Raw genomic sequence first — 24,647 nt, forward strand, 5'->3', positions numbered from 1 at the left:
GTGCCTGTCAGTCCCGGCTCTGTCTGCTCATGTGCCTGCCCTGTGCCCTAGGAACCTGCCTTTGGGATGCTGACAGTGCCCCTGAGGACACCCCTCACGCAGCTGCCCGCCGAGCACCATGCAGAAGCCGTGAGCGTCTTCAAGCTGGTATGGGGTCTGCCCCAGCCCACCTTCTAATTCATAGCCCCTGGCCCTGAAGCTGGGCCATGAGGCTCCCAGTCTTCCCAGCCCCCCGCAAGCCCAATCCATGAGCCCCACACCTCTTCCCCAAAGGAGGGACTTTTATGTCAGAGGGGGAGATCTGGCTTCCTCTCTGAGGACTGGTGACTTTTCTTCTCCCAGCCATCTTCCTGGCAACAAAAAAAAAAAAAAAAAAAAAAAAAACCTTGGAGCCTCTCAGGGACACCAAGAAGAGACCCAGGTCTTCTCCTTAAGGACTTCTCAGTTTGAAGGGGGAGGCAGAGTTGACCCAGCCAGTGACCACCAGTATGGACAGAGGGAAGCACCAAGGCTTGGGAGTCTGATGGGGCCACTAATTCAGCCCTGGGCAGGGCCAGAGAGGGCTTCCTGGAGGAGAAGGCATTTGAGCTGGAGGGGAATTTGCCAGGCAGGGAGAGTGGAGAAAGTACACAGAGAAGAGGAAATTGGTATGGTCAGAACGGAGTCAGGAGGGCAAGGGTGAGACTGGCCAGTGAGGCCTTGATTACAGACCCAGAGCTTAGATTTCATCCCAAGGGACCTAGGGAGCCAAGGCAGGTGCTTCTGTGAGAGGGATGTGGTCATATCTGAATGTTAAAAAGAACACTGTGTGGCCTAGATAGAGCAGGAGGTGGGGGCTGGCTGGAGGCCAGCAGCGCAGGGAGGGGGCTGGGGCTGCATGGGGAGTTCTAGAAGGTTCATGAACAGGAAAGATGACATACTTTGGATCTTTAATTTTCCCATAGTTTAGGTAAACTGCCTGGTCATTCAGCATAGAATACGGCAGTTGTATGCTGGGCACGGTGGCGCACACTTGTAATCCCAGCACTTTGGGAGGCCAAGGCAGGCAGATCCCTTGAGTCCAGGAGTTTGAGACCAGCCTGGGCAACATGGTGAAACGCTGTCTCTACTAAAAATACAAAAATTAGCTGGGTGTGGCTGCATGCACCTGTAATCCTAGCTACTTGAGGGGCTGAGGCGGGAGGATCACTTGAGCCCGGGGAAGTTGAGGCTGTAGTGAGCTGAGATCCCGCCACTGCACTCCAGTCTGGGTGACAGAGACCTCATCTTCAAAAAGTACTCCATATATATATACATATATATATATATATATATTTGGCAGTTATATTGTAATATGAGGGACATTTATATGGGCAGAGGCACACATGGGAGGGACATGAGAGGGATGCATGTTGTGGGGTGGGGACTGGAAGGAACAACTTTCTAAGACGCCCAGGAAATTCTGTTCGTGGCCCAGATCCTGCGCTTCATGGGTGACCCCCACCTGCATGGTGCCCGGGAGAACATCTTTGGGAACTACATTGTGCAGAAGGGGCTGGCGGTGCCTGAGCTGCGGGACGAGATCCTGGCACAGCTGGCCAATCAGGTGTGGCACAATCACAATGCCCACAATGCTGAGCGGGGCTGGCTGCTGCTGGCCACCTGCCTCAGTGGCTTTGCACCTTCCCCGCGCTTCAACAAGTACCTTCTCAAGTGAGTGGGACTGGGTAGGGGCTGGGACACGAGGGACGGTGGCACCAGCAGTGGGGCCCAAGTCGGGGTCTTAAAGGTCAGGCCAGGAGTCATATCTCTGTGCTGGGAAGCTCAGGCATGGAGGCTGGCCAGGGGCTGCTATGCGTTTCTACTGGGCTCAGAGCAAGAAAGGAGGGCAGGCCTTCACTGCAGGGGCTAGGAGTTAGGTCAGACTGGATGAGGGACTTCCAGAACTCAGAGTGGGACAAGACCGGCATGTGGGGAATTTGGAAAAGAGCATTGACCTCTCACAGCATGAGAGTTTAGTGGGGTGATCAGGAGCATGGATGCTGGACTCAGACAATCAGGGTTCAAATCCCAGCTCAGCCATATGAGCTGTGTGACCTTGGGTAAGTTACTTAACCTCTCTGGGCTTCAGTTGCCTTACATATCAAATGGGGGTTATTCTTGTATAGTTTGTAAGTGTGATGATTGACTTTTCATGCTCAGGCATGAGATGTGTCACCCTCAAACCTTGCTAAAACATCAGCGCAAGACCAGGCACAGTGGCTCATACCTGTAATCCCAACACTTTGGGAGGCCAAGAAGGGAGGATCGCTTGAGCCCAGGAGTTCAAGGCCAGCCTGGAAAATGTATCCAGACCTTCTCTCTGCAAAAAATTTTAAAATTAGCCAGGCATAGTGGCACACACATGTAGTCCCAGATACTCAGGAGGTTGAGGCAGGAGTATTGCTTGAACCCAGGAGCTTGAGGATGCAGTGAGCCAGGATCGTGCCACTTACACTTCAGCCTGGGCAACAGAGCAAGACCCTGTCTGATGTTAAAAAAAAATGGCATAATGATAGTACCTACTTCATAGGCTATTGTGCGGATAAAATATATAAACACACGTGAAGTGCTTAGAACAGAGAGGGGCACATGGTAGGTGCTATGTGAGTATAACCATCACAATGATGTCACCTGCTGGATGAGAAGGATGATTTGCAAGGAAATCACACAGGCAGGCCCTGGGTGTGAATCTCAGCTTTGATACTTACCTGCTGTGTGGCCTGAGACAAGTCACTGCCCCTCTCTGAACCTGTTTCTCCCTTGTAGTTTGGGGATGGCAACAGAACCCACCTCCATGAGTTACAGAGTGTACAGACTCTTGCTCAGACCAGCATGCAGCAAGTGGACATCACCTGGCCAGTCTTGTGACTCCATGGCAGCTGACAGCAGGGTAGGGCCATTGCTGGCCTGCCTGCCTAGGGATTTCCTGAGGGCATGGTGCTAGGTTCCCTCTCTAGCTACTGTGGGCCTGCACCAGTGCTGCTCTTGGCCAGGCTTAGCTGCAGGGGGTATAAGATGTTGGGGTGAGGGAAGCATGAGGAATGACTGGTAGGGATTGGGCTCATTGGGCCTGGGTTGAGTTGAACCCTCAGCCGTCCCTTTTATAGATGAAAACTTGGAGGAGAGGCTCAGAGGGCAGATAACCACCCAAGGTTGCCCTGTGAGAGAGTGAAGACAGAGTTCTGGTTGTTGCCCACACCCAGCTGCAGACCCCATCCTGTCAATAACATTTTATTCCAACCAGCTGGAACCTCTTTGTCCTATCCTTGGACCTCTGTGCTGGCCTGAGATACTTCTGGACTAGCCTGGGACCCTTTCAGTTTAGCCATGGGACTCTAAACTAAACTGAGATCTTTTGTAAGCTAGCCTGGGACCCCTTAAATGCAGTCCCAGAGCACTGGACTCTAGCCTGGGACCCTTCTGAACTAGCCTGGGGCCTTCGCAGCCTCACCTTGGAGCTCTGGGATAGCCTGGGCCTTTTTCGAACTAACCTCAGAATTTCCTACCCCCACCCCGCAGCCCCCAGCCCCCAGCTAGCTTCAGATCCCTCTTGATCCCGGCTCCAACTCCTACCCATCAGGTTTGTGTCTGATTATGGGCGGAATGGCTTCCAGGCTGTGTGTCAGCACCGCCTCATGCAGGCCATGGGCCGGGCCCAACAGCAGGGCTCGGGGGTTGCCCGCACCTTACCCCCGACCCAGCTCGAGTGGACAGCGACCTATGAGAAGGCCAACATGGCGCTGGACGTGGGCTGCTTCAATGGTAAGCTGCCTTCTCTCACCTCAGTGAGGGCAGTGGGAGTCAGCAGGGCCCAATGAGCCCTGGGGGATGGCAGAAGCCACTGGATGCTCTGGAGCTGGGGAGGGGCCTTCTCAGATGTGGCTCTGCGTGAAAGTCTGTGTGGGGGTGGTGGGACCTGGCCCAGGAAAGGGGAGCCAGGGAAGTGAGGCTACAGATACAGGAAGCCTGAGAGGAAGAAGCAAGCAGGGAGATACAGCCAAACTGGACTCAGATGCTCCAACCTGAGCCCAGCACCTGCTGCGCCCCAGGTGATCAGTTCTCCTGCCCAGTGCACTCCTGGAGTACGGGAGAAGAAGTGGCTGGAGACATTCTGAGGCACAGGTTGGCTTCTAGGATGCCCTCCCAGCATACTCTTATGTACCTGGAATGTTGTGGGGGGAGGTCAGATCCCCCAGAGGGTCCCATAGGGTCCACTCTGTTCATGTTTAGGGTCTGGCTTATAACCCAGGATCTCCCCAGGTAGTGCCTGACGACTCTGTCCCTCATTTCTATTCCTGTGCATGCCATCACCAGGGGGCTGGCAGATGGCTGGCGTGGCTGGACCGTGGCCATGAAGAATGGTGTCCAGTGGGCAGAGCTGGCTGGCCACGACTATGTGTTGGACCTGGTGTCGGACCTGGAGCTGCTCAGGGACTTCCCTCGACAGAAGTCCTACTTCATTGTGGGTGCAGAGGGGCCTGTAACCAGCAGGGGAGGCCCCAAAGTGTAGGTAGCTACGGGGTACCCCCTCACAGATGGCCACTCCCAGGCAGAAGGCCTGCCCCTCCCAGCTGCTAGGACAGGCTGAGCCCGGAACTTAGACTTCAGGTTCTTAAGGAGGTAGAGTTCACCAAAGGATCCTGCTTTTAAAGGGAGAAAGCCACCCAATTCTGGGGTGCAGAGGAAAATTTGGGGGATTCTGGGATCTCTCTCAAGGTTAGCAGCTCCATGTTCCTTTTCCCCACAGGGTGTTTGGGAACAGCTGGGACTCGGATGAGGACACACCCACTAGACCCCAGCCCCAGGAGCACATGCATGAAGTACCTGACTCTGATGGGTACAGCAGCCACAATGAGGATGGTACAAATGGGGAGACTGAGGCCCAAAGAGGGACAGCAACCCACCAAGGTCAACCAACAATGGCTGCTGTCTCTGGTGGGAAGGGAGCCTTAGAGGCTGTGTGGGGTGGAAATCATCAAGAAAAAAGAACTTGATATTTTTGTGCCTTCCCCTCCAGAGTCAGACAGTCTTGGAGAGCCTGCTGTGCCCCACAAGGGGCTGGACTGCTACCTGGATAGCCTCTTCGACCCCGTGCTGTCCTATGGGGATGCGGTAGGGATGGTGTGGGGCGGGTCATTGGCAGACAGGAGGCACAGCATGTACACCCAAGTCACACACTTGTACAGGGTGACCTGAGAGCTTCTCACAGTCAGGGTCGTGGGGTGGTGTGTCCCATCTGGGTATCTGCTGGAGGCTGGACAAAGGATGAGGGTCTCTTCACAGCTAGAGATACTCTTGGCTGATCCTGGAAGGACCCACAGTTAGAAGTGCACCTCTAGCCAGGCGTGGTGGCATGCCTCTGTAGTCCCAACTACTTAGGAGGCTGAGATGGGAGGATCATTTGAGCCCAGGAGTTCGAGGCTGCAGTGAGCTGTGATCGCACCACTGTGCTCCAGCCTGGGCAACGGCAAGACCCTGTCTCAAAGAAAAAAAAAAAAAAACGGAAGAAGTGCACCTTTGTTGGGAGCCAGCCCCCTGGGGCCACTAAAATATCTCTATCTGGATGGAGGTGAATGACCTTGGTCCCTGGGTCTTCTGGCCCCAGATCTTGTGATACCCCTCAGATACCCTTGCTCACTTTGGAAATTCCAGAACCCACCCCACTCCGACTGCCCCGGCATGATATGCAGCCCTGAGCAGGGCACAGCCCCTCCTTGAGCCTCAGTTTACTCCTCTGGGGAAGAGGGGATGGGTTGGGAACGCACACGGTTATGGGGAGGACTGATTGGGATGCCATCAGGGTAAAGGCTGAGCATAGAGCAGACACTGAGCCAGCAGGAGGCCGCCCCCCCACACCAGAGGGTGGGGAGATGGCCAGTGTCAGGTGCCTGTTGCCATGGAACCTTGGGAGTACAACATTGAGATGGTCACTTGAGCCACCTACTGCCCCCAGGACCTGGAGAAGCCAACAGCCATTGCCTACCGAATGAAAGGGGGAGGCCAGCCCAGTGGAGGCAGCAGTAGTGGTACTGAAGACACCCCCAGGAGACCCCCAGAGCCAAAGCCAAGTCAGTGCCTTCCCCGGGTGGTTCCAGGGTTGGGCAGGGCCAAAGCCACTTGCCGGTCCTCAGGCACCTTTGTTTGCTAGAATGGAGGCAGCCACAGCATGATGGGGGGTGAGAGGACAGGGAGGAGGGCATCTCCGGTGCCATCTGTGCCTTCTGCCCCCTCCCCTCAGTCCCAGGCCTGGACGCCTCCACATTGGCTCTGCAGCAAGCCTTCATCCACAAACAGGCCGTGCTGCTGGTGAGTGAGGGAGGGACTGCTGGGGAGTGGAGAATGGACCTGCCTGGTCACCACGGCCACCTCTCCCCAGGCCCGGGAGATGACCCTGCAGGCCATGGCGCTCCAGCAGCAGCCCCTGAGTGCTGCCCTGAGATCCTTGCCCACAGAGGTGAGTCTGGCCTGCCCGGGGTGCAGGGGTTGCTTGGAGGCACAAGCTGTAAAGAGGAGCGCTGTGCTGCTCCAGGGCACTATTGTGCCTCTCTGAGCCCAGGAGCTCCACAACCCATCTTTGACAGAGATCTGGGGTCCCAGAGAGCAGCCTGGTGTATCCCAAGCAGCCCATCCTCACGTCCTGTTCTCCACAGAAATCCCCAGCACCAGAGGCACAGCTGAAGTCTGTAGGCACCGGTCCCCCTGCCAAACCCGTGCTCCTGCGTGTCACTCCAAAGCCCTTGGCTCCAGCCCCTCTGAAGGCTCCAAGGCTCACCACTAAGCCTGTGGCTGCCCCTGTTCTAGCTCAGGATCAGGCTTCTCCAGAAACCAGTGAGTGCCCTATCCCAGCCTCTGGGGCTTCCCAGGACAGGCCTGGGGGTGTGGTTGTGCCCCTTGTGGCCTCACCCTGTTCCCACCACCCGCCCTTGCCCACAGCTTCACCCTCCCCAGAGTTGGTCCGGTACTCAACGCTCAACTCTGAGCACTTCCCACAGCCCACACAGCAGATCAAGAATATTGTCAGGCAGTACCAGCAGCCATTCCGGGGAGGCCGGCCCGAGGCCCTCAGGTCAGCACTGCCCCCGCCCCCAGCGCTCCAGCCCCCTCACTGTGCCTGAGTGTTCATCATGGCCCACCAGCTTACTGAGTTGAAACACCCTGCCCAGCCCCTGTTAGGGAGGAAGTTTGTTTATACTGTTGAGTCCAGATGAAGCCCTGCTGTTGTCTAGGTTGTGCTGTAGGACTTCAGGCCAGTCTCTGCTTCTCCCTGGATTCTCGTTTATAATGATGGGGGAGTGGTGGTGGAGGAGGAGGACGTTCCCTACTGTCAAACTATGTGACGGGAAAGAGAGACTCAGTGTCAACCCACCACAGTACTCCAATGCCCACAGGAAGGATGGCGGGAAGGTGTTCATGAAGCGGCCAGACCCCCACGAGGAGGCCCTGATGATCCTGAAGGGGCAGATGACTCACCTGGCAGCTGCACCTGGCACCCAGGTGAGGGGGAGGGTGGGGCTGGTCCCAGGTGGAACAGAAGACAGAGGGGCCTCAGGGATCCTCAGAAACCAGCTACCCCATAAGCTGTGGCCCTGCCACTGCCCCTCCACAGGGCCTGCCTGTTGCCCCCTGAGCAGTCTCTTTGGGGTGGGACAGGTGTCCAGAGAGGCCGTGGCCCTGGTGAAGCCGGTGACCAGTGTGCCAAGGCCATCCATGGCACCCACTTCAGGTGAGAGGGCCAGGAGGGAAGGAGGGGAGGGTGTCCAAGTATATGAGGAAGTCTGTGGGCACAGGTGAGTGTGTCGGTGGAGTGTGTGTGTCTGTGTCCCTGAGCCCCTGTGTACATCTTGTGAGCACATTGGTGTAATTATAATATCAACACTTAAGTAGCACAGATCTCAGGCCAGGCCTATCCTAGCTTATGTAACCCTACCAGAACCCTTTAAGGTAGCACTGTTGTTCCCACATGTTGCAGATGGGGAAATGGAGGCACAGACAGGTTAAGCGGCTTGCCCAAGGTCACACAGCTCAAAAGTGTCAGACCAGGGATGTCAGCTCAGGCCTCCTGGCATCACAGTTGGAGCCCTAACCTCTACACCCTCTGTCTCTCGGCAGCCACAGTGATCTTAACAGCTATAAAGCAGTTCCCATCCTGCGCCTGACAAACATGCCTGATGGCTCCTACAATAAGCTCCAAACTCCTCACTGTAGCCTATGAGACACTGCATGATGTGCCCACCTCCCCAGCCTCATCTCTCTGCCTCCCCTTGCCACATTCTGTTCCTCTCTGTTCTCGGAACACTCCAAGCCCACTTCTGCCTTGCATGTTTCCTGTGCCTAGAATGCTCTTCCCTAAGACCTTTGCATGCCTGGCTCCTTCTCACCATTCACGTCACAGCTCAAATGTCACCTCTGTCACCTCAGCAAGGTCTGCCTAGACTGCTAGGAGTGAAGGGCCTCACAGACCAGTTCGCCAGGGTCTGTCCTAAATCACCCTCCTTTACTGCCACCCCAGCCTTGGGCAGTGAGAGTTTTGTTTCTGAATGATCTGTGCCACCCACACCTGCCATGGGCACTAAACTTCAGGGCAGGGGCCTTGTCTACTTTATTTGCAGGGCCATCTCAGCCTTTAACCCAGGCCTGTATACAATAGTTGTTTTGGTGGGGCACAGTGGCTCATGCCTGTAATCCCAGCACTTTGGGAGGGTGAGGCAGGTGGATCACGAGGTCAAGAGATCGAGACCATCCTGGCCAACATGGTGAAACCCCTTCTATACTAAAAATACAAAAATTAGCTAGGCGTGGTGGCACGCACCTGTAGTCCCAGCTACTCGGGAGGCTGAGGCAGGATGATCGCTTGAACCTGGAAGGCGGAGCTTGCAGTGAGCCGAGATGGAGCCACTGTACTCCAACCTGGGCGACAGAGCAAGACCCTATCTAAAAACAAAACAAAACAAAAAACGGCCGGGCGCAGTGGCTCACGCCTGTAATCCCTGCACTTTGGGAGGCCGAGGCGGGTGGATCATGAGGTCAGGAGATCGAGACCATCCTGGCTAACACGGTGAAACCCCGTCTCTACTAAAATACAAAAAAATTAGCCGGGCGCGGTGGCGGGCGCCTGTAGTCCCAGCTACTCCGGAGGCTGAGGCAGGAGAATGGCGCGAACACCGGGAGGCGGAGCTTGCAGTGAGCCGAGATCGCGCCACTGCACTCCAGCCTGGGCGACCGAGTGAGACTCCGCCTCAAAAAACAAACAAACAAACAAACAAAAAAACCAAATCCAATAGGTGTTTTTATGTGTTGAATGAAAGGCTGGGTCATGTGTGACCCTTGTGAACAGCTGTTTCTGTGGACCACCCCTGGGTCCCCTCCTCCACCCGCCTTGCCTCTCCCACTTCATCCTAAGAGGTTCCTGTGGCCGGGCGCAGTGGCTCACACCTGTAATCCCCTTTGGGAGGCCAAGGCGGGCGGATCACCTGAGGTCAGGAGTTCGAGACTAGCTGGCCCAACATGGCGAAACCCCATCTCTACTAAACATACAAAAAATTAGCCGGGCATGATGGCGGGCGCCTGTAATCCCAGCTACCCAGGAGGCTGAGGCAGGAGAAGAGCTTGAACCTGGGAGGCGGAGCTTGCAGTGAGCTGAGATTGCGCCACTGCACTCCAGCCTGGGCGGCAACAGCGAAACTACGTCTCAAAAAAATTAAAATTAAATTAAAAAATGAGGTGCCTTCTCCTGCCTCCCTGACCCCCGCGCTCCCCAGCTCTGCCCTCGCGGTCGCTGGAGCCCCCTGAGGAACCCATGCAGACGCGGCTGCACCGCCTCATCAACCCCAGCTTCTACGGCTATCAGGACGCCCCCTGGAGGATCTTCCTGCGCAAAGAGGTGCAGAGCACGGCCAGAGCCAGGGGAGGGGCTGAAGCGGGGTAGAGGAGTGTCTAGGACTTGGGGAGCGAGCCCAGGACAGAAAAAAGCCGGGCTAAAGCCAGGGGTGGAGTTAGAGCCGGAGCAGAGCTGCATCTAGGGGGCGGGGCCGGGTGTGAAGCATGGGGAGGGGGCAGTCGGAAGGTACCCACTGAAGCCCCGCCCTTGCAGGTGTTTTACCCCAAGGACAGCTACAGCCATCCTGTGCAGCTTGACCTCCTGTTCCGGCAGGTAAAGTCCTCTCTCCCCTTTCTGCCTCAGTGAACTCAGCAGGGCAGTGTGGAGGCAAAGATGAGCTAGCTGCAAAGCTTGCCTCTGCATGCTGGGATTTGGGGTCCTTGACCAGGGTGAGGATGGGCAGCTGTTTTATTGAATCTCCCCCTCCCATGGGCAGGGTCAGTGAGCTCACAGTTCAACCTAATCAGAGTCATAGTTTGTCTGAGCTAGACATGGCCCAGAGATCAAATGTAAACGCCCTGTATAGATTAGGAAACTGTGGCCTAGGAAGGGCAGCTTGGATTGTGGGAGTGAGGAGAAAGGAGAGGGCCCTGTCAGTGGGATCTGATTTACACAGATGAACCAGCTTACAGATGACCCCACTGCTGCAAAATGGGACCCCCCCACATTGCCACTCACCCTAGTATAGTCCAACCTGGGTCCCAGCTGGGGGAGTCCCATGTGCTGCCTGCATCACAGCCTGTTCCCACAGATCCTGCACGACACACTCTCCGAGGCCTGCCTGCGCATCTCTGAGGATGAGAGGCTCCGAATGAAGGCCTTGTTTGGTATCTCAGGGGAGGGGACGGTATTGATGGGGCAACCAGTCAGAGGCACGGCCAGCCCTGTCCCAGAGGGAGACGGAGGCTGACAAGCCCAGACCCACCATCTCCCAGACATGTGCCTCCTTGCTCTGCTTCTCTGGCCTCTCGCATGGCTGGGCTGCATGTTTGGGGTTGGCAATGCCTGACACACTGTGTGTGCTGGCCATCTTGTCCATTTCTGGGTTTCAGTTTCCCAGTATAGACACTGGTCAGATACCTTCTTGCTGGGTATCAGCCACCTCCCTCCCTGACATCCCCGAGATGGGGGCTGCCAGGGGAATGGGAGGGGGTCCTCACCAGACCTGGCCTCCCATAGCCCAGAATCAGCTGGACACACAGAGGCCCCTGGTAACAGAGAGCGTGAAGCGGGCCGTGGTCAGTGCTGCACGAGACACCTGGGAGGTCTACTTCTCCCGCCTCTTCCCTGCCACGGTGCGAGTCCCTCACCTGCCCCCTACCTGTCCAGAGGATTCAGGGATGAGACGAGAGGACCCTCACATGCCCTTCATCTCTGCCCCAGGGCAGTGTGGGCACTGGTGTGCAGCTCCTAGCTGTGTCCCACGTGGGCATCAAACTCCTGAGGATGGTCAAAAGTGGCCAGGAGGCTGGCGGGCAGCTGCGGGTCCTGCGTGCATACAGGTGACCGGAAGGGGCTGGCTGGAGACTGGGGTACAGACTGGCATCAGCATTTCTTTCCTCTCCACAGCCACTTACCAAGTACCCATGATGTGCCAGGCTCTGTGCCAAGCCATTGAAGCAAACCCATTTTAGACTGGGGAAACTGAGGCTCAGAGAGAGAAGTTGTTTGTCTCAGGTCACACAGCCAGGAAGGGGTTGAGCTGGGAACCCACTCCCCTGCCCTCCTTCCAACCTGCTGCACAGCAGCAGCACTGTGCAGAGGGGCTGCTGTGCTGGAAGTGACCAAACCCTGATGCAGCTGGCGAGGGAACCACTGCCAGCCGTGACACCTTACTGAGTCCTCAGATTCCCTCCCCTGCTAGAAGTCCCTTTTGTCCTTTATAACATGAGGACAGGAATAGAACCTTGTTCACTGGTTGGGTAAAAGCTGCATGCTTTGAAAAATGGTGAGAATTTGGTCAATGGGTAAAATAGAGATTTGGGTAGGCACAAATCTAGATTTAGAGCTTGGACCAAAGGACAAAGGGTGGAGAGGGGCCGGAGTGTTGGCCCAAAGGGTGGTAGGAACTGAGCTGAAGCCACAGCCTGGGTCAGAGAGGGGAAGCAGGAAGCTTAGGGTCCTGTGGGAGCTGGCACAATGGGGCCAAGGTGGGGCTGGGCTTCAAATGGGGCAGGACAGGAGCAGAAGCAGCACAACAGGTGGAAGGAGGGCATCCCTCTGGCTGTGGAGTCCTGCCCTCATGCCACCGGCCCATCCTCCAGCTTTGCAGATATCCTGTTTGTGACCATGCCCTCCCAGAACATGCTGGAGTTCAACTTGGCCAGTGAGAAGGTCATCCTCTTCTCAGCCCGAGCACACCAGGTCAAGACCCTGGTGGATGATTTCATCTTGGAGCTGAAGAAGGTAAGGATCTTCTCACAGGTCTTCCCTCCACCCAGGCTGAGGGCCAGCAACAGGGCTCTCCCACCCCACATATATACTAGCCTCACCTTCCTGGGAAGTATGACTGTGTCCATAGACTTCTGTCTACCTTCAGTCCTTTGCACTAGCTGTGCCTTCCACTTGGAATACCCTTGCCCCCTTTTGCCTGCTCCTTCAGAAAACCTTTACCAATGCCCCCTGCCAGGTGGCACAGCACCTCCTCTGAGCTCTGCAGCAATTGTACTCCTCACCCTCCTGCCTTGGCTGCATGGCCCACCCACTGCATCTCAATCTCTTTCCATCCCCTCTGCCCACTCTTAACTGGCAGCCCCCAGGCCTAGGGCAGGTCATCTCTGTGCCCTAGGCCCGAGGAAGACTTCAGCAGGAAAGTCAGTGAGGGCTTGAGTGGGGAAGGCCTATGTGTGTGCCCTAAAGTCCATCTGGGTCCCTCAGACTCACCCTCCAGCCCTTTCTTCCACCCAGAATGCCCTTCCCTCTTCTCACCTGATGAAGGCTCCCTTCCCTGATGAGTCAGGAAGGATGTGAGGAGCAGGGTTGGCCCCAGGCCTCTGGGAGTGGGGTGATGGGGCTGTTGCCCTCAACCTGCCCCTGGCTGACCCAGGACTCTGACTACGTGGTCGCTGTGAGGAACTTCCTGCCTGAAGACCCTGCGCTGCTGGCTTTCCACAAGGGCGACATCATACACCTGCAGCCCCTAGAGCCACCTCGAGTGGGTCAGTGCCACTGGGGTGGGTTGGGGGCAGGAGGTGGAGGCTGGCGGCCACCCTGGCAGATGCTGACCCAACCTGGCCCACAGGCTACAGTGCCGGCTGTGTGGTTCGCAAGAAGGTGGTATACCTGGAGGAGCTGCGACGTAGAGGTCCCGACTTTGGTGGGTGCCCCAGAACCTGGAACCCCATACAGGGTGCATCCTAGTTTCACACACTCATGCTGCACATGCACAGTGAGGGTTTCTTGGTGCCCGAAAGTGGTCTGGGCTGGTCAGGTCTCCTAAGGTCCAGGCGTGGCCTGTTAGTATCTGTTGGTGGCCAGACAGTCCAGCCCTCTGCTTTGCCTGAGGGGTCTCCGTGGGCATTTCCATGTTTGTGTTTGTGGCCTGAATCTCTCTCTTTTTTTTTTTCTTTTTTTGAGATGGAGTCTTGCTCTGTCGCCCAGGCTGGAGTGCAGTGGCGCCATCTTGGCTCACTGAAAGCTCCACCTCCCGGGCTCACGCCATTCTCCTGCCTCAGCCTCCTGAGTAGCTGGGACTACAGGCACCCGCCACCACGCCCGGCTAATTTTTTGTATTTTTAGTAGAAACGGGGTTTCACCGTGGTCTTGATCTCCTGACCTCATGATCCGTCCGCCTCCGCCTCCCAAAGTGCTGGGATTACAGGCGTGAGCCACCGTGCCCCGCCCTGAATCTCTCTTTATGTCTCCACATGACCTGAGAGTCCACAAACCCCGCTTTGCCTTTTTGCTTCACTTCCCCGTTATGGTCCTGTGGCCCTGAGAAGTATCCCTTTCCTTCCCTGAGCCTGTTTCCTCATCTGTAAAATGGGTTTGATGGCCTGGCCTGCCTCACACAGTTCTGGAGACAGATAAAGAAGGTACCCAAATCTCCCTAAAGAACTCCCTTAGTCACAAGGCAAGACCCTCCTGTTTGCCTTAGACCTTTTACCCGCCCCTAGGCTGGAGGTTCGGGACCATCCACGGGCGCGTTGGCCACTTCCCTTCGGAGTTGGTGCAGCCCGCTGCTGCCCCCGACTTCCTGCAGCTGCCAGCGGAGCCAGGCCGCGGCCGAGCAGCCGCCGTGGCCGCTGCTGTGGCTTCTGCAGCCGCTGCACAGGAGGTGGGCCGCAGGAGAGAGGTGAGACCAGTGTGGGTGGGGTGGGGCGGGGTAGACCAGGGGGAAGGGACCGCTGCAAAAGGGGTGAGGCGAGTGGAGATAAGGTGGGCCATGGGCCTGGTCAGGCTCTTGGGGTGTGGCTGATCTTGGACTAGGGTGGGGGTGAACGAGGTAGAGTGAGCCAGAGGTGAGACCCGGAAGATGGGACCAGAGAAGGTTGGAGGTGTGGCCAAATGGGGTAGGGAAGGATGAGGATCAGTTGGTTTTAATCAGTCCAATGGGGTCAGACCAGCCTGGGCCCGCCAGTAGGTGAAGTCTACCTGGGATGGGGTGGGGCCAGGTGAGTGAGCGGGGTCGGTTTGTGGAGCTAGCGAGGGGTGGGGTCAGCTGTGACATGGCAGTTGGGGAAGTCAACCCCGGGCAAGGGCGTGGCCAAGTGGGGCAGGGAGCTGGGTTAGCCCAGCAAGTAAAAGGCGTGGGCAGGCTGAAGGGGTGAGAACAACGGGATGCAGCCGGGTCCAGATGGATGGGTGGGTGGGTGGCTTGAGAATCTGGGTCCTATCAGCGAGGGATTGCGTTGTCAGTTTTGACCCAAGGGCCAGGCGTGGTGTGGCCAGAAACAGCCTTCCTAGCTCCACCTCTTCTGCAGGGTCCCCCAGTCAGGGCCCGCTCTGCTGACCATGGGGAGGATGCCCTGGCGCTCCCACCCTACACAATGCTCGAGTTTGCCCAGAAGTATTTCCGAGACCCTCAGAGGAGACCCCAGTGAGTGGCGGCCCCCCCCCGTTCCCCACAGTGGGAGGGTTCTGGGCTTCTTGCAGCCATCCAAACTGCAGGCTGTCGGTCTTAGAGGCCCCACTTCTGGTGGGAGAGATGAGAGACCACCCAGGTGTGAGGCCCACTTCAGTGCCTGCCTCTGGGGGTCTTCCTGCCTGATAGACTGATCAGAGTGGTGGGTCAAGAACATTCCCATGTGGAAAAAGATGTAGCCAAGGCTTGGGCAGGACAGGTCAGTAGCACCCACCTCCCACTGCAGGGATGGCCTCAGGCTGAAATCCAAGGAGGCTCGGGAGTCCAGAACCTTGGAGGACATGCTTTGCTTCACCAAGGTGTCCAGTCCCGGACCTCAGTTCCCCATCTGTAAAATGGTGATGCAGGGGCCCCGTCCCAGGCCCCTGAGGCCAACAAACTTGTTCTCAGTGAGACCCTCTAGCTCTCGGCACCCTGATTCCCTCCCAAGAACAGCATCTGTCCCCAGTATTGGGCCTGGCTCCCCTTTTATGACGTGGACCCTCCTGTTATATGGCCTTGAAACACAGTGTGTCCCCTTTCTGTTCTGACGTGTCCCTCCTCCATCATGACACAGCCCTCTTCCCCCACAGACTCCCCTCCAGGAATCCCTCATCGAACTCAGCGACAACAGCCTCAACAAGATGGCCACCGACATGTTCCTAGGTGTGGCAGTGGGACTGCAGCCAGGGCTCTGGGCTGGATGAGATCCAGCACTGTGTGGTCTCTACTGGTTGCCACTGCCACTCCTCCCTGGTCTTCGGATTATTTCCCCTCCCCCAGCTCAGACATGGGACACATTTAAGAGAAAAGCAGCTCCCAGCTGCCTGTGGCCAAGGCTCCCAGGGAGGGGCTCAGTCCTGGGGCTTCCTGGGGTGGGTGGACAACTGGGGATTTGGTGGGTCTGAGTGGGATAGGTCTTTCCTACAGCTGTGATGAGGTTCATGGGGGATGCCCCACTGAAGGGCCAGAGTGACCTGGACGTGCTTTGTAACCTCCTGAAGGTCAGTCCAGCCAACTTTGCCAGATGCCTCCTTTCCTGCTCTGTGGCTCAGTTTCCCCATCTGTCAATGAGTCACAGGACATTAGGGTGGGAAACCTCTCCCATGGTCCAAAAAGGAATGCATCATGCTGATGGGGAGGGGGCTGGGAAAGGGACACCAGGCCTGACTTCAGGTGCCCACCCTGTTCTTATGTACCTGGTATGTGACATAGCCCCTAGCCTGTCTTTGGTGTGTAACCTCCCTGTCCTCCTTCAGCTGTGCGGGGACCATGAGGTCATGCGGGATGAATGTTACTGCCAAGTTGTGAAGCAGATCACAGACAATACCAGCTCCAAGCAGTGAGTGAACTGGGCTTTATACCCCACTATCCCCTCACTGTGTCCGTGCTCCAGGAGGGGCCAGTTCAGCCTCCCACCTCCTCAGGCCTGACCCCTCCTGGATTCTCTTCCCCTCACCTTCGTCCTCACTCAATAGAGCACGTGTTTTGAAATTACTTGGTCTGGAACACAGCATTTCTGCTCTCTGAACTTTAGTGCCCTCATCTGTAAAATGGCAATGATAATGTGTAAGTCCAGATTCTTAGTTGCAAGTGACAGAAACCCAACTCAAGCTGATTTAACCAAAAGGGAGCTTGTTGATTCAGAGAAGTGAAAAGTCAGTGAGTATGTGGCCTCAGGCATAGCTGGATCCAGGTGTCATTAGGAAGCAGGCTTTCTCCATCTTCTGGCTCTGCTTTCCTCTGCGTTGATCATTCCCAAACAGCCTCTCCCACAGAGTAGCAAGGTGGCAGGTCTGGGGTGACAGCTCAGCAATCCCAGAGAAAGCAAGACTGACCCAATTTTTTTTTTTTTTTTTGAGTTGGAGTCTCACTCTAACGCCCAGGCTGGAGTGCAGTGGCGTGATCTTGGCTCATTGCAACCTCCGCCTCCCGGGTTCATGCCATTCTCCTGCCCCAGCCTCCTAAGTAGCTGGGACTACAGGCGCCCGCCACCACGTCTGGCTAATTTTTTATATTTTTAGTAGAGACAGGGTTTCACCGTGTTAGCCAGGATGGTCTTGATCTCCTGACCTTGTGATCCGCCCGTCTCGGCCTCCCAAAGTGCTGGGATTACAGGCATGAGCCACCGCACCCAGCCTGCTGTAGAAATTCTTAAATCCAGGCTTACAGGCCTGAGTTGGTCACATGTTCAACCCTGAACCAACTATGCCTATCCCTAGGCCAATCACTGTGGTCAGGGGCTGTAGTGCTCACATTGACCAAACCTGACTTCCATGCCCATCTCCAAACCACAGGGGTCTGCAGCGGGGTAGGTGGTTTCCCAAAGGAAGCCCAAGTGTTGTTCCCAGACACCAGATATCCCTACAAATGAAACCCTCACACCCACGACCATGTGAAGATGAATTACTGTGTTCCACTCATGCAGGGCCAGCACACAGTAGGTGCCCAATATGTGCATGCTCTTGTTACCATCAGGTCCACCCTCCTGTCTTCATCTGCACTACCTCCTCACTTGCTCTCCATCTCCTCAGGAATTTTAGAACCACTCAGCTTGTCCTCCTGCTCCTCCCAGCCCTGGGCCTTACCTGGCATGACCTCTACACAGTCTCAGCAGGTTCCCCTTTTCCCAGAAGCCTCCCTAGAGAGATCCCCTATCTGTTGTGAGGCAGAAAAGAGAAGAATAGGAGAGGAAAAAGTCACAGTACTTCCCCTACCTGGGGAAGATGTCTGGGGCCCCATCCTCTTCCGTCCCTATCCCCCATCCTGACTTCTCAAGCAGAATATGCCTTTTGCATGGCTTTAAGGCCCACCTGCCCTGGGCCTCCTCACTGGGCAGGGAGGAGCATCTTCAGGGGACAGGAGCTGCCTGAGAGTTGGAATCTGTCTCAGTTCAATCCCAGCAGGCTCCCGGTACACTCTAGTGCTGTGGCCACCTGTGATGTGGCCCCCGTGTGTCCTTGCAGGGACAGCTGCCAGCGAGGCTGGAGGCTGCTATACATCGTGACTGCCTACCACAGCTGCTCTGAGGTCCTCCACCCACACCTCACTCGCTTCCTCCACGACGTGAGCCGGACCCCGGGCCTGCCCTTTCAGGGTGAGAGGTTGATGAGTGGGGACCCAGGGCTGCATGCTTCTCGCATGGGGACTGGGTGGGCAGCTGGTGGGAGGGGAAATCCAGAGGGCCTCACTTTCACAGGTGCTGAGCAATATTTACTAATATTAATATATTCCCCAAACATTTGTGAGGGTTCCACAGGGGCTGGCGTGGTGGTTTGTCTGATCTAATGGAGGGGGTGGTCAGGGATGACTCCTTGGAGGAAGTACTGCCTTGCATAGGAGGGGTTTCCAGGTGGAGTGAGTGACAGGAGCAAAGACCGGAGTGGGAATGTGTGGCACGTGGGAGAAGAGAAGGAGGTGGGCAAGAATCCAGAGTACCGGGGTGCAGCCCTGCGTCTCTGACTGTTGGGACTCAGCAAGGGTATTGAGGGATCTGGGCAGAGGTGGGCCCAAGCTGGTATCATCCCCCTTAGAATATGGAGAAAGGGGGGCCACTCCTCAGCATTGTTTCCATAGCAACCCCTGGGGCTCCCGAAGAAGGAGGCTGGGGCCGCTGTAGTCACCATGGCAGCCGTGGAGGAGATAGGAGACCTTACCCTTCCTGCCTCTGAATGCTTCTCTCTGATTCAATTAACAAACATTCAGCCCACAGATGAATAGACCCAGCTCCCCCATGGAATAGCTCCCAGATGCATAAAGGCAAGAGAATGTGCCTTAGAACTCTCGACTCAGAGAAATGGAGCACTGATGCTGGGGTCTCCTGCCCTGGGAGGCCTGAGTGAGGGAGGGCGGTTGGCAGGGTATCCCAGCTGGCATGAGCAGAGCTGCATCACCCTAGCCACAGAGCCTATTGGATACAAGCTCCCCAGTCAACAGCTCAGGGTGACAGCAGTTTCCAGGATCATAGGTTGCCAAGGGGACTGTGGGCTGGAAAAAAAGGTCCTTAGACACATGGGATGTGGGTTCAAATCCAGGTCTTAACCTCTAGCTCTTGACCTTGGGCAAGTCACTGTCCCTGTCTGAACTGTTTCCTCAACTGTCAAATGGGGGAGTAAATGCCTTCCCTACAGCTTGTGGAGAGAATGCAGTGGGCTCATAGTTGGTGGCAAGAGGAGCCCCTTTCTCCCACAGTCCACCTTGAGCAAGGCCTGGACTCCCTGCTTCTGCAGGGATCGCCAAGGCCTGTGAGCAGAACCTGCAGAAAACCTTGCGCTTCGGGGGTCGTCTGGAGCTCCCCAGCAGCATAGAGCTTCGGGCCATGTTGGTAAGCGTGGGGTGGGAGTGGGTTCAAAATGAATGGGAGGCTGGGCGTGGTGGCTCATGCCTGTAATCTCAGCACTTTGTGGGGCCGAGGCGGGCAGATCACCTGAGGTTAGGTGTTCAAGACCAGCCTGGCCAACATGGTGAAACCTCATCTCTACTAAAAATACAAAAATTAGCTGGTTATGGTGGCAGGTGCCTGTAATCCCAGCTACTCGGGAGGCTAAGGCAGGAGAACTCCTTGAACCCAGGAGGCAGAGGTTGCAGTGAGCCAGGATCATGCCACTGCATTTCAGCTTGGGTGACAGAGCGAGACTCCATGTCGAAAAACAAACACACAAAAAAATGAATGGGGAACACAAGCCCTGCCCAGAGACCTCTCTGTCAGGTGCATTGCACTCAGGGGCATGCAGACAGGCTCTGCAAAGTCCAGGTGCTCAAGTGTTCCTACATGTGCAAGCCCAGGACCTATTGGCTTGGGAACTCCCACGGCAGGAGACAAGGACTGTCCCAGATCCCAGGACCCAACCTGTCATCCCTCTCCCACCTACTTATCCCCAGGCAGGCCGCAGTTCCAAGAGGCAACTCTTTCTTCTTCCTGGAGGCCTTGAACGCCATCTCAAAATTAAAACATGCACTGTAAGTGAAGGAATGTCTCCTGCAGCCAGGTACTGAAGGGGCAGGGACAGGGACAGCCCAGGCTCCAGGATGGGGGAGGAGTAAGCCCCCAAGGATGTTGAGCCCTCCCAGGCTCTTCCACAGCCCCAAAAGGCAAGACTTATTTCTTAGAAGAGCAAACTGCACCTTGGAGAGGTTAAGCCTCTGGCTCAGGGTCATCCTGCAAAAACGGGACAGAAGCAGATTTTGAACCTAAGTCTCAGACCGCAAGCTGTGTTCTTTCCCTGCCTGAGGCTGATTCTCAGAGACCTCAGAGGATTGTGCGCCTTTGTGAAGAGGGCTGAGGAACTCTACACATGGTTTCCGGGCGCCTGAGTGGGGCCAGAAGGACAGAGGTCAAGCCCAACTGGCATGGCCTCATCTCTTCCGCCCCACCCCCAGGTGGCCCTGGACGTGGTGGAAGAGATCTGTGCTGAGATGGCTCTGACACGCCCTGAGGCCTTCAGTGAATATGTTATCTTCGTTGTCACCAACCATGGTGAGTGCCAGGAAGAGTGAGCATGCTGGACCCATTCCCATCCCCGGGCCTTGGGCCATGTGGGGCCCTCCATCCAGACTTTAGGGCCCAAGTCAGGTACCACTTCCTCCAGGAAGCCCCTTGACCCCCATGCAGAAGGATCTCTGTGTGTACCGAGCACCCCCAGCCCTTTATCTGTCCCTTTCCGCTTTGCTTAGTTTGCCTCACCTTATGGTGAGGGCCCTCTCTCATCCCTCCCTTTGCCCCTCAGGGCATGCTCAATGAGAGGACACGGGCCATGCCCTCAAGGAGATTACATCCTGGGAAGGTTTCCATTAATAGCGCCGCACTCCTGGAACCTAAAGGTGCAAGCCTTCTTTCCTGCCTCTCATGCCTTAATAATGGCCAGAGAAGCCCCTCCCGAGGTGTCACTATCCCCTCTAGAGGGCTCCTGGGACCCTAGGTGACTGTCACGCATCCCAAAGGCCCTTCCATCTGCTGCCTGGCACTCTAGATCATGGTCTTGCCTCCTGTCACTAGCTGGTCAGCTCCAGCAACCCCCAGCCAGCTCTCCCTACCGCTGCCTCAGCCCTCAGCCGTGTGCCGTCAGCCCTGCCTGCCCAAGTCCAGTTAAGACATTAGGGGAGAATGGCAGGTAACAAAACGGTCCTAATAACCGACATTTATCAAACGGATGCTGTGCCCCAGGCACAATTCAAAGCATTTCAGGCTGGGTATGGTGGCTCATGCCTGTAATTCCAGCACTTTGGGAGGCTGAGGCGGGTGGATCTCTTGAGGCCAGGAGTTCCAGAGCAGCCTGGCCAACATGGCGAAACCCCATCTCTACTAAAAATTAGCCAACCATGATAGTGCGCACCTGTAATTCCAGCTACTCAGGAGGCTGAGGCACGATAATCACTTGAAGCCAGGAGGCGGAGGTTGTGGTGAGCCATGATCATGCCACTGTACTCCAGCCTGGGTGATGGAGTGAGACTCTGTCTCAAAAAAAAAAAATTTAAAAAAAAAAAGGCCTGGCGTGGTGGCTCACACCTTTAATCCCAGCACTTTGAGAGGCTGAGGCAGGTGGATCACCTGAGGTCGGGAGTTCGAGACCAGCCTGACCAACATGGAGAAACCCTGTCTCTACTAAAAATATACAAAATTAGCCAGGCATGGTGGCATTTGCCTGCTACTTGGGACGGTGAGGCAGGAGGTTGCGGTGAGTCGAGATCATGTCATTGCACTCCAACCTGGGCAACAAGAGCGAAACTCCATCTAAAAAAAAAAAAAAAAGGCCGGGTGTGGTGGCTCAAGCCTGTAATCCCAGCACTTTGGGAGGCCGAGACGGGCAGATCACGAGGTCAGGAGATAGAGACCATCCTGGCTAACACGGTAAAACCCCGTCTCTACTAAAAAATACAAAAAACTAGCCTGGCTCCTGTAGTCCCAGCTACTTGGGAGGCTGAGTCAGGAGAATGGTGTGAGCCTGGGAGGCGGAGCTTGCAGTGAGCCGAGATGGCGCCACTGCACTCCAGCCTGGGCGACAGAGTGAGACTCCGTCTCAAAAAAAAAAAAAGGCATTTCATTCTGTGAACTATTTTAATCCCCACAACAACCTTATGAAGTGGAGACTGTTAGTCTTTCCATTTACAGGTGGGGAAACTGAGGCCCAGGGAGGCTGTATTAGTTTCCTATTGTTGCTATAACAAATTATCACAAATTTATTGGCTTAAAAAAAACACAAATATATTACCTTATAATTCTGAAAGTCAGAAGTTCTAAAATGAAAATGGCATCAGGGCCAGGTTCCTTCTGGAGGCTCTAGGGAAGAGTCTGTTTCCTTTCCCCTTCCAGCATCTAGAGGCTGCCTGCATTCCTTGGTCCATGACCCCTTCCTCCATCTCCAAAGCCAGCAGTGTAGAATCCTCAAATCTCTCTCCCCGCCAGCCTCTGCTTCTGGTCTCACATCTCCTCCTCTGACTCTGACCCTTCTGCTTTCCTCTTATGAGGACCCCTATGCTGATGATGTTGGGCCTGCTTGGATAATCCAGGATCATCTCCATCTCCAGATCCTTAACTTAATCACATCTGCAGAGTGCCTTTTGCCAGGAAGGTGACATATTCATAAGTTCTAGGGATTAGGACCTGGACATCTTTGCAGGGGTCATTAGTCAGCCTGCCACAGAAGTTGTGACTTATCCACAGTCACATAGTGGTAATCATGTAATCATACCAAACCCCCTCTCTTTAGTAAGATTTTACTGCAGGTGTGAGATGGGTGGCAAAAATGTCAGTGCAAGAGAGGAAAACTTGAGCCTCTCCCAGGCTCAGACCCTAATCCTCCCCACCCCCACCTATGCCAGGTGCCTGGCAAGGGGTCTCTCCTGAAGGAGGTCTGCAGAAAGCTACCCACTAGGTCTTGTAGTCTGAGGCCTCTTGTGTTTGTCCTTGTCCCCAGCCTCCTCTGGAAAGGAGCTGGGCCTTCTCTGAGCATAATGCAGGGCATTTTCCCAGATCCAGGCAGGCCACACTCGGGGCACTCTTCAGCAGCCCCTCTTTCCCCGGGAGAAATGGAGCATTACTTAAAGCTTTGCATTGGAGTTATTACCATCTGTGGTCATCAACATTTCTTTTTTTTTTTTTTTTTTTTTTTTTGAGACAGAGTCTCGCTCTGTCGCCCAGGCTGGAGTGCAGTGGCGGGATCTCAGCTCACTGCAAGCTCCGCCTCCCGGGTTCACGCCATTCTCCGGCCTCAGCCTCCCGAGTAGCTGGGACTACAGGCGCCCGCCACCTCGCCCGGCTAGTTTTTTGTATTTCTTAATAGAGACGGGGTTTCACCGTGTTAGCCAGGATGGTCTCGATCTCCTGACCTCATGATCCGCCCGTCTCGGCCTCCCAAAGTGCTGGGATTACAGGCTTGAGCCACCGCGCCCGGCCTATCATCAACATTTCAATAAAACATAGGACACCCCATTCGACAAACACGCTCTCCTTTAATGAGGAAGCTGTGTCCCAGAACAGGCAGGTGGCTTGTCTGAGGTGATACCTCAGCTGGGTAGCAGGTTGGGGTCTGTACACATGCTCTGTGCACATATGCCCCCACCCAGCCCTGTCTCCCTGCTCTCTGCAGGCCAGCATGTGTGCCCACTCAGTCGCCGTGCTTACATCCTGGATGTGGCCTCAGAGATGGAGCAGGTGGACGGCGGCTACATGCTGTGGTTCCGGCGTGTGCTCTGGGATCAGCCACTCAAGTTCGAGAATGAGCTATATGTGACCATGCACTACAACCAGGTCAGCACACGTGGGCTTCTCTGGACTCTGGGACCTTCTAGGCTCCCCTGGGCCTGTGAGTCAGACTCCACAGCTGTGGCGTTTGAAGTGTTCATGATTCAGGCCCTGTGGATGTCTCTAACCCTGATGCCTCTGCTCCCCAATGTGGTCTCTTTGGATAAGTCGAAACAGCCCTCACTACCTTTGAGGGCCTTTGTGCATGCCATCCCTCCATCTGCACTTCCCAGCTTATTTAAGTCCTTCCCAGCAAGCTGTCCCCAAACAACACGTCTTCCATTAGGCCCTCTTTGCGTTCCCCTTTCCTTCAGATGTCTTCCTCCTCTGAGCATGGGCCTGTCCTTTGCTCCAAGTGCTAAGCCAGGGTTTGCTAGTATTGTCACTTTTGTCTGTGTGTTATTCTGTGAGACTTGGAAGTCCTCTAAGTCAGGATCGTGGAGTTTACAAAGTCTGCGTTCTCTCCTACTGAGCCAGTATGTGTGGAAGTGCTTGAACAGAAAGTGTGTGTTTTTGTGGAACTGGTGCCAAAACTTCAGGAATTGTACACAATATGGTCACGTAGCTTTTGTGGTCACATGGTGTCACTGTTGAAGCATAGCCCTGTGCAGTCCGGCACCATGCTACTCAATGTGAGGCTTGTGGACTGGCAAATCCTCAAGTCCCACCTCAGACCTCCTGCCTCAGAGCCTCTGGAGCCCAACCTGGCCGTCTATTTTGGCAAGCCCTCCTGTGGCTCAAGCACACTCAGTTTTGAGAAACAGCAGGCCTGATAGATACATGACCACACTGCAGTGTTGATGCTCTGCTCTCACCAGCCAACCCACATCCTGGCAAGGTTGCTGTGGGGACTCCCTCATGGGCATCAAGGCCACAGCCCTCCCACATCACCCTTATGTGCTTCTGCCATCATTCCCCAAAACCCAGGAAAGTAATAGGCCATCCTA

The 24,647-nt window shown here is 55.5% G+C and overlaps 1 protein-coding gene and 1 non-coding gene across 10 annotated transcripts in view; both read left to right on the top strand.

Moving 5' to 3' along the window:
• MYO15A (myosin XVA) overlaps window positions 1-24,647 on the top strand; it is a 65,417-nt gene that overhangs the window by 28,144 nt on the left and 12,626 nt on the right. For 3 of the 9 annotated variants that reach the window (XM_031657396.1, XM_031657391.1, XM_031657392.1), the window contains 32 exons: window positions 52-147; window positions 1,457-1,692; window positions 3,602-3,783; window positions 4,071-4,143; window positions 4,336-4,527; window positions 4,769-4,929; window positions 5,039-5,133; window positions 5,975-6,089; window positions 6,260-6,327; window positions 6,398-6,475; window positions 6,672-6,849; window positions 6,955-7,087; window positions 7,248-7,515; window positions 7,672-7,744; window positions 9,780-9,901; window positions 10,112-10,171; window positions 10,650-10,725; window positions 11,078-11,193; window positions 11,282-11,400; window positions 12,163-12,304; window positions 12,945-13,056; window positions 13,140-13,214; window positions 14,014-14,192; window positions 14,821-14,936; window positions 15,208-15,280; window positions 15,554-15,626; window positions 15,891-16,302; window positions 17,927-18,057; window positions 19,190-19,284; window positions 19,842-19,919; window positions 20,340-20,436; window positions 23,546-23,706. In XM_031657396.1, coding sequence (XP_031513256.1) covers window positions 52-147; window positions 1,457-1,692; window positions 3,602-3,783; window positions 4,071-4,143; window positions 4,336-4,527; window positions 4,769-4,929; window positions 5,039-5,133; window positions 5,975-6,089; window positions 6,260-6,327; window positions 6,398-6,475; window positions 6,672-6,849; window positions 6,955-7,087; window positions 7,248-7,515; window positions 7,672-7,744; window positions 9,780-9,901; window positions 10,112-10,171; window positions 10,650-10,725; window positions 11,078-11,193; window positions 11,282-11,400; window positions 12,163-12,304; window positions 12,945-13,056; window positions 13,140-13,214; window positions 14,014-14,192; window positions 14,821-14,936; window positions 15,208-15,280; window positions 15,554-15,626; window positions 15,891-16,302; window positions 17,927-18,057; window positions 19,190-19,284; window positions 19,842-19,919; window positions 20,340-20,436; window positions 23,546-23,706 — 4,185 coding nt within the window. The other 6 variants (XM_031657395.1, XM_021928800.2, XM_031657393.1 and 3 more) reach the window with 6 other exon arrangements.
• LOC116271171 lies at window positions 2,136-2,239 on the top strand. The gene has a single exon (XR_004179605.1). It is a non-coding gene; the product is annotated as a small nucleolar RNA U13 (small nucleolar RNA).

This window comes from Papio anubis, chromosome 17 (assembly GCF_008728515.1).
Source record: "Papio anubis isolate 15944 chromosome 17, Panubis1.0, whole genome shotgun sequence".
In the NCBI taxonomy this organism is placed as follows: domain Eukaryota; kingdom Metazoa; phylum Chordata; class Mammalia; order Primates; family Cercopithecidae; genus Papio; species Papio anubis.